This window comes from Chelonoidis abingdonii, chromosome 5 (genome assembly GCF_003597395.2).
Source record: "Chelonoidis abingdonii isolate Lonesome George chromosome 5, CheloAbing_2.0, whole genome shotgun sequence".
NCBI classification, from domain to species: domain Eukaryota; kingdom Metazoa; phylum Chordata; order Testudines; family Testudinidae; genus Chelonoidis; species Chelonoidis abingdonii.
Window position 1 is genome coordinate 145809357 of NC_133773.1, and position 9216 is coordinate 145818572.

Here is a 9216-nt window from a genome sequence, read left to right on the forward strand (position 1 = left end):
GAAGACGTGTGAGCTTCTTGCCCTGAACAAGTCTGCTCCGAGGGAGAGGAGGCTCCCCAAAGTCCTGCCTGGCTTAGTGGGGAGCAGTTCCAGAGCATCGCCCGGGGACTCCGTGACACCCCTGATATTGGGAGAGGGGTCTGGGCAGTGCCTGGAGCAACAGGGTCCCCCAGGGAGGGGTCTGGGCAGTGCCCGGCACGACGAGGTTCCCCAATCTCGGGGGAGGGGTCTGGGCAGCGCCCGGCGCAACGAGATCCCCCAGTCTCGGGGGAGGGGTCTGGGCAGCACCTGTCAGTCTGTACCCACGTCTGCCTGGCCCAAGGCATCCGTGCCGCGACCAGGTGGCCACATGCCCTGCACCACCTACCACAGAGCCACTCCGGTGCCCCCCAGCCCCGTCTCTGGTGCGTCTGCGATGGGTTCCCCAGCGTGTCCTCTGGAAGTGGGACACCACTGAGCCCTCTGACCCACCAGTCTGTGCTCCCTCGCACCCTGTGCTGCTGTGACGAGGTGCAAACCCCTCCAGCTGCACTTTCACCACCATTCGCACAGGTAGGGACACACCCAGCTGCAGGTACACGCAGGATCTCGCCCGCCAGACCCCCAGCCTAGGCCCTAGAGCAGCACCGTCCTGCCTGGTCAAATCTGGCCAGTCTATGGGTTTAACACCCTGTCCGCCTCTCCCTCAGTGCAAAGAGACCAGTGCTCACTTGTGGTAACCAGGCAGAGATTCCCGCAGCCTCCAGGCAGAGCTCACTGGTAGGATTAAAATATAAAATACATTTGTTGAATACAGAAGGTAGATTTTAGGTGATTATAAGTGGCAGCAAACAAAGCAGGTTACCCAGCAAACAAACAAATCCGCAAACTGAGCGGAGCTCACTGGATAGTAGGAGACGAATTAGCAGATTAGTGTGATAAACAGGCTGGCGGAGGCATAAGGCACAAGCCACCTGGGCTCTGCAGCGTGGTCCATACACAGGCTACAAACCCCTCTAGCCCAGGCCCAGCACGTCCCCCAGTTCAGTCCTGGCCCCTCAGGTGTTCCCGGGTGTTGTAGGGAGAGTGGGTCCCCTCGTGAGGTCACTCTCCCCTTTTTAGAGCTTCTCCCCGCTTGCTGGAAAGCTCCTGTGCTGTGGCTGGGTCAGACGGTTCCCATTGTGCAGCGCTGTCTCGGAGGGGTTTCTGTTGCACAGTGCTGGGGTGATCCTGGTGCCTCTCTGCATCTCCTCAGCGAGCCAGGAACATCGTTCGACCTTTTTACGGTTGTACCTGGCAGGCGGCTTGGGGCTGTTTTCAGCCTCACAACGCGTTCCAGTGACACACACGAAGCCAAACTCCATAACCTCACAGCCGCCGAGAGCACAGACCCTCCAACAAGATGTGACTGTCTAGCAGACTGAGGCTCTTAGACTGATCCCTCACGCGGCAGAATTTGTGCAAATCGTCCTGATGACCTGACAGTGCTGAATGCGGGGTGCCGGGTGTCACAGCTCTGGTGGCTGGTGCTCCCCTGGGAAAGCCAGAGCTGCCAGGCCGTGGGGCAGGACCTGCCGTGTCTAGCCAAGCAGAGGAAGCTCAGTCATGCGTTCTGGCATCTTCAACGCGCCTCAGCAACAGTCACTGGCTCTCCTGGGCTCTCTCCCACACAGGATCATAGCAGGGGGCTGTGGTGGTCTCTGGGGGCCAGTTCACTCAGGGCTGCTGGGGACGGTGTGGGGGGAGAAAACTCTGTCACCACCAGAACCTGAGCCCTGCTGCATCGTACTCACCAGCCACGCATGGGTTATCGGGCCTCAGTCGCGCTAGGCGCTGCACGGGCACAGACCCAGCCCCTACACCTCCCACCTTGCGGCCAGTGTCTGTGTGGCAATGAGGCAGATGACGGAGCCCAAGTTGTGCTGCGGGGGGGGGGGCAGCAGATGGGGAGACCCACTGGGTGGGACTGTGGGTGTCTGGGAGTTGTGTGACAGTGGCTGTAACAAGGTTCCTGGACACGCTGGGGAGGGGGCCATCCAGGGTGTTTCTCTGCAGCCGGCAGGCCAAGGCAGTGCAGGGAGCCGGGGGGCAGCCAGGGGGACGGGGTGTGACCAGGCGGGGCCTGCGAGGGGCAGCGCAGGGGACCTGGGGGGCAGCCAGGGGGAGGCAGTGTGACCGGGCAGGGCCTGCGAGGGGCAGCGCAGGGGTCCTGGGGGGAGCCGGGCGGAGCCCGCGGCAGGGACACCGAGCGCTGGGAGCGAGGGGTGGGCACGGCTGGGGGCACTCTGGGCGTCTGGCACTCAGCAGCCTGCGCTCTCCCTTGCAGCGGGGTGGGCCTGGCCCGCGCCCATTTCGAGAAGCAGCCGCCCTCCAACCTGCGGAAATCCAACTTCTTCCACTTTGTGCTGGCCATGTACGACCGGCAGGGGCAGCCCGTGGAGATCGAGCGCACCTCCTTCATCGACTTCGTGGAGAAGGACAGGGTGAGAGCCCGCCCCGGCCCCTCCTGTGCCCACCCACCCCGTGGCCAGGGTCGCCCCAGGGCCCTGCCCCCTCCCCATGGGAGCCCTGCCCCCTCCCTGTGCCCCGCTCCTGCCCCGTGGTCAGCCCTGCCCCCTCCTGTGCCCACCCCACCCCGTGGCCTGCCCCACCCCCGGTAGGGTTGCCAGGCATCTGGTTTTAGACCGGAACGCCCAGTCGAAAAGGGACCCTGGTGGCTCCGGTTGGCACCGGCGACCGGGCTGTTAAAAGTCCAGGCAGCAGGGCTAAGGCAGCTCCCTGCCTGCCCTGGCCCCATGTGGCTCCCAGAAACAGCAGCATGTCCCCCCTCCGGCTCCAAGGTGTAGGGGCAGCCAGGGGCCTCTGTGGGCTGCCCCCTCCCCAAGTGCAGGCTCTGCAGCTCCCATTGGCCAGGAACCACGGCCAGTGGGAGCTGCGGGGGCGGCTCCTGTGAACAGGGCAGTGCATGGATCCACCTGGCCGTACCTCTGCATAGGAGCCGGAGCGGGGACATGTCGCTGCTTCCAGGACCTGCTTGAGCCCTCACACTCCCCCTGTGCCCCAGCCCTGATCCACTTCCCATCCTCCGAACCCCTCAATCCCAGCCCGGAGCCCCCTCCTACACCCCAAACCTCTCATCCCCAGTCCCACCTCAGACCTGCACCCCCAGCCCAGAGCTTGTACCCCCTCCACACCCCAACTCCTTGCCTCAGCCTGGAGACCCCTCCTGCTCTCCAAACCCTACATCCCCAGCCCTACCCCAGAGCCTGCACCCTCACCCCCTCCTGCACCCCAACCCCCTGAGCCCCCCCAGTGAAAATGAGCGAATGAATGAGGGTGGGGCGAGTGGGGAGGGGATAGAATGAGTGGGGGTGGGGCCTCAGCGGAGGGGTGTGGCCCCAGGGGCGGGGCAGGGGGTGGCGCAAGGGTGTTGGGTTTTATGCGAGTAGAAAGTTGGCAACCCTAGCCCCCACCCTGTGCTGGACTCCTGCCCCATAGCCCGCCCCGCTCCCACTCCATCCTATGCCCCACCCTCCCCCAGCCCTGCCCCCCACCGTCACCAGCGTTCTCGCCAATGTGCCTCACAACTCCTGACCAAATTCATGCATGCTTAAACCATCAAACACTAACTTCGTCAGTCCTGCCCCCTTAATCCTAAGGTGCACGCAGTGACCTCCCCAAGGTCTGCCGCTTGTGCCCTTTTTGTGGATACAGATAATAACCTGGGCACCTGCTATCCCCGGACACCTCGCAGCCCCCACTGTAAATGTGCGCTGTCCAATGCACCATGGGGTGACCTCAGACCAGTCCTCCTTAAAATACCCGAAACTATTTGCCATCCTTACACATTTAAACAGCTGCTAGCCGGGTAAGGAATAAGCCTCTTAGCACTACGATCAAAAGGGGTTGACTTTCACCAAAGCAAACCAGCAACCTTCACCTCAATCCCCAAGACCTATGCCCTCCTTTCCCACCGTATTGTGCGCCCCGTACAGCTCTGCCTACAGAGAATCCAGCCACCTTCGCAACTACGACATCCCCACAGCCGTACCGACCCCGTCAGTGGTGAGTCTGGTTCCCCCCCATAAACTCAACCAGCCAAGAGCTCCCCAGCACTCCCCAGCTCTGACAGTGCCCTCATAAACTTCTCAGCAACCCCCCGACTTTCTTTCGTTCAATTGTCAGAACCCGACACCGCAGCCCAGGCCTTCAACCCCATTATCCCCAGCATGGGCTCCCAGCCGCTCCCTAAAACCAGGCCTCCTGACAGTCGCACGTTAGACAAGTTTCTGTAGGAGCTCCAAAACTCCCCGACCTGCCAGCCATGCCATCCTCCCGTTATCCAACCAGAGCCAACAGTTCTTCAATATTCACCACTTAATTGTTTCTGAAGGGAGATCGAACTTAACCACCTGTTTTGGTTTTCTGGTTTGTTTCTTAAACCCTCCTATTTAACTAAACCAACATTTTCAATCATGCAATAAACATCTCATAACCAGTCCACTACAAAATTAGAAATTACTACAGAGACAGCTCCCACTTCTGTCACACCAATATGGAATATTTGGGCCCTGAAGATGCTATAAGGCATTTGGGCTGTTTATAGTATATGACGATATTGCTATTACCACTTACCCAGCCCACTGAATTTTACTGAACTTTTACAAGATGATATGCTTTTCAAAAGCCTATTTCAGTTTATATAAAACTTTTATAAAATTTTTGACAAATATAATTTAATTAAGTTCATGATAAATTCTGCATTCTTAAGATAGCATTTGTTCATGTTAGTGATTAGCAATTTGACTAAAAGAAAATTTATTAGTATTGGAACTCATTGTAAGCATAGTTTTTAAAATGGTAATATTCTAATTATTTTTAAATGAAAATTAACGTGGTGATTAATTTGGGAAGAAAATTATGAGATAGCGATTTGGGGTATTGTGTGAATATATATCTTGTACTTCGCCGTGTTAAATCTATTTTAATACATTCTCTTGCATATGCGATTGTGGGGTGATAGTCTAAACCCTCATTTTCAATGGAAGTGTGATATTTTTTGCTGAACCTGTAGACAAAAATGATTTTTTTTCTCTGTAATGTACAGCATATATTAATAACGAACAAAATATAATAATCGTATATTTTTGTGCTCCTGCTTTTTCCACTTAATAACCTATTCTATACTTAAAATCGCAACATTAAGTTTTACAATGTCATTTTTAAATTTAGGAATATGATTCTACATTACTCACTACTTGCCACAGGTACAAAGACAAGAGTGAATCTAGTGAAATGGTTCATTCCTTGAAACTTATAAAGTGGAGCTTGGTTTCTTTATTTTAAAATGCCAAGTTTTATGTAACATTTGCAATTTTTTGTGTGCAATGACTATTTTTTGGCAATTTTTAACTGAATAAACTCTAAGGTACACATTGTAGACCAGACTTTCAGACCAATTAGGCATGCAATTACATGTGCAAAAAGCATGCACAATTTGTGCAGTTAATTTGTGCTGAAATTACTGTGATTGCACATACTATTGATTAAATGTATGTGCAAATGCAGTAGTATTTGTGCTAGCAATTATCCAATTTGCATTACAGTCATGGCAATTGTCATCGAATAATTAGCCACACTGCTTGAACACCAAACGACCTTGGTTTTTTTAATCAGTATCCTTGTTTTATTAGATCACTTAGCCAACATATTTTGGGGATTCCTTTGCTATTTTATGCTTTTCAGACAAAACAATGGATGGTCTACATAAACGAAAGCAGTTCCTTTTGATTTCTTAATGAAGGCACAAGGAAAAGAAAGGAGAAACCCTTTTCTATTCTGTGCAGCAATATGGTTCTTCTGTGAATGAAGGACCAAGCTTACAGAAAGTTTGCAATATTCTTCATCGCTGGAGAATGCATTCGCTTTATAACCTCTCCATCCTATACAAGCATGAAGGGAAAGCTTCCTCAGATCACTGGACTGATGTACACTTCTGAATATCAATTGCAGAGAATAATTTTGTAAAAGTAATTTTTTAAAAGTGAACATGGGACTGAAAAATGATCCTGCATTTTAGCAATTATTCATCTCATATAAAAGATATGCAAAGCATATCAATAGGATGTGATTTCCATGTTTGTATGCCTAACTTAAAATGAAGCACTTTACAGCATAGTTCTGCAGTATATTCTGCTTAAAGAGAACCTTTTCCACTCATGGAGAACCAGGTCCAGTTAAGTTGAATAGCAGGCAAATCATAACAAATTAGTTCACAAGTCACTAAATGATTTTTTTTAAAAAGTGTCAGTTCTTTGATATATCCCAGCTAAAGAGATAATGAGCAGGAATGAAAAAGTCAAAGAAGTCCAGTCAATTAAGAAGTGAAAGCTATCATTAATACCATACCAGACGTTGCTACAGATAAGCATCAGGCAAACTTAAAGATTTGTTTCTATGGTAAAACGCTTTCTGTTTGTTATGAGAAGTAATCATAATTCTATTAGGTTATATCAATGATATAACTCCTTGGAAAATCTGTTCAGTTCTGGTCAAAATCATCTCAATAACATCACAGATGAAACCATAAGGGTCAGAGAAGAGTAACAAAAATGATCAAGCTGTGGAAGACAGTTATATGGGGAGAGATTGAAAATAATGGTGCTGTTTGTTTACCATCAAAGGAAATGATTAGAGAAGACATAATAAAGGGAGATAAAGCAGTGAATGTTTGAAAGAAGGTAAATTGCATGTTCTATGTATTTTTGTAATACAAGAACAAAGGGCTTCAATAAATAGAAGAAGGCATTTTAAAAACGATAAATGGAGTATACATAACACAACCTGGTGAAAGTTCATTGCTACAAGTATATTGAAAGCCAGGAACTCAGAAGTATAAAAAAAGTTGTAATATGGATAAACAAAAAGCATCCACAGTTCCACGAATAAGATATTTTTTTCAAGGCATATAAAATCCACATATTTTCAGATATAAAGCCAAAAAATTAGGGCTTATCTTCACCATTAAAAATTAGATTAATAGACTCTAGGACTGGAAGCGGACTCGAGAGGTCATCGATCAGTCCTCCCTGGCTCCCTGCCTCATGGCAGGACAAATACTGTCCTAGACCATCCTGATGAAACTGATCTAACCCTCTTAAATCTCTCCAGAGATGGAGATTCCACAGGCCTCCTAGGCAAATTTATTATAGGTTATATTAGATCTATAATCTTGAGGTCATGGTAACTAAAAAACAGTGACTTGGCTATAGAGTTCTTTAAGAGATATTTTGTCCACACAGATCCACTCTGAGTGCACATATCGCAATGGCATGGAGGTCCAGGTTCCTTTGGCCGGCAGTGGTCTACTGGTAATGAGCATGCACCTTGCATGGTTCTTGATCCTTAACCCCATAGGCATAAAGAGCAAGGTGCCTCAAGCCATCAACTCAGTTCCGTAGCTAAAACAAGTATCCCAAAGACTAAAGGGCTCCAGTTATTGAGGAAAGGGGCCCGGTGTGGGATCTGTGCCGTCAAAGCATCTTGACCAACCAAAGTTTCTATAGGTAAATAAAAATTTTTATTTCTTTGAGTATTTGTCTACATGGAACCATCGAAGTGACTGCAAGCATTTGTCTTTCTAAGGTCAGAGGTGGCAGCAGTCCTATTTTAAACAACTACTGTAAGATTGCCCTGCCAAACTGTCCAATTCCATCTAGAGGCTGTTACTAGAGAATAATGCTTTATAAAGGTATTCATGAGCTTTAAAGGTCTTGCTATTGAACAGGTTAAAAGATGCAGCAAACTGAGGTATAAAATCTACTTCACACTAGCCTGCCAAAGCTCTAAATGTCCATGTGACCCTGCTGTCAGCACTAGACATTCTAAATGGCACTTTGATCTACTCAACCGATTTCAACGACATAGACAAAGTGCACTAGAAACCTTATAAGAGCACAGCAGCAGAGTCACTGAACCTTTAAGATTTTAAGGCCAGAAGAGGACCATCATGATCATTCTAGTCTAAACTCCTGCGACTTGCAGGCAAGCACCTCACCCACACACTACTGTATAGACTCATACCTCTGGCCTGAGTAACTGAAGTCCTCAAATCAAAATTTAAAGAGTTAAGGTACAGACATCACCTTTTAAAACTGCAAGTGACCCGTGCCCCATGCGGGGCAGGGGAAGGAAAAAAAAACATCCAGGGTTTGTACCAATATGACCGGGGGAAAATTTCCTTCTTAACGCAAATATGGCAGTATTAGACCCTGAGCATGTGGGAAACCCAAACAGCCAGTCACCCAGAAAAGAATTCTTCTTTGCTTACTTAGAGCCCTCAATATTTGCTGCTGGTAGTATGTCACAGATTGGCTAATTTCCATGTAAGCAGTCCCACTGTACCATCCCTTTCCATAAACTTAATCAAGCTCAGTCTACCATTAGTATTTTTGTTCTCCAACTCTCCAGTCTTCTTGGAAGACTGTTCCAGAACTTCACTCCTTCTGATAAGAAATTTTCATCTATTTCAAGAGATAAACTTGATGGCCAATTTATATCATATGTTCTTGTGTCTACATTGGCACTTAACTAAATTACTCCTCACCCCCTGATATTATCCCTCAAAGTATTTAGAGATAGAGCAATCATCTCTTCCCTCAGCCTTCTTTTGGTTACTGCTAAACAATACCAAGCTCTTTGAGTATCTTCTCATAAGGAGTTTTCCATTCCCTTGGATCATCGCCACTCACCTCCCAACCTCCTCATGCCGCGGATTCCAGCTGTTTCCATGACATTCAGGAGGCGCTGGGGAAGATGGAGGAGTGGGAATGGGCACTCATGGGAGAAGGAGGAACTGGTTGGAAGAGTGGGGTGATGGTGAGTGAGGTGAGGGGCGAAGAGGCGGGTGGGGGTTGGGGTGGGAAGGGTAGAGTGGGGGCGAGGCCTGTGGGCTGAGCCGGGGCTTGGAATCCTTAAAAAAGGAAAAGCCGGCACCTCAGAGCATTGCATTGAAGACAGGATTTGCAAATGGAGGGAGGAGACTGGTATAGATTTGATGATTGTCCAGCAATCTTTGTCAATACAAATCACAGTGCAGTATTGGCAATTGCAAATCAGCATACAGAAGATGACAGTATGAAGACATAGACGTGATAGAAGATGGAATGGTACTGAGTTGTTTACCCAAAGTCGTCATCAGATTTAGAAGAGAAGGCTCCGCCTCAGGTAGATCTTCCC

General features: G+C 49.2%; 1 protein-coding gene across 1 annotated transcript in view; it reads left to right on the forward strand.

The window, feature by feature from the left end:
* The window catches only part of EBF4 (EBF family member 4), a 117268-nt gene that overhangs the window by 16411 nt on the left and 91641 nt on the right, over positions 1-9216 (forward strand). Inside the window, exons 2-3 of the mRNA XM_075066215.1 lie at positions 2306-2502; positions 4479-4511. Coding sequence (XP_074922316.1) covers positions 2306-2502; positions 4479-4511 — 230 coding nt within the window. The remainder of the gene's footprint in view (positions 1-2305; positions 2503-4478; positions 4512-9216) is intronic.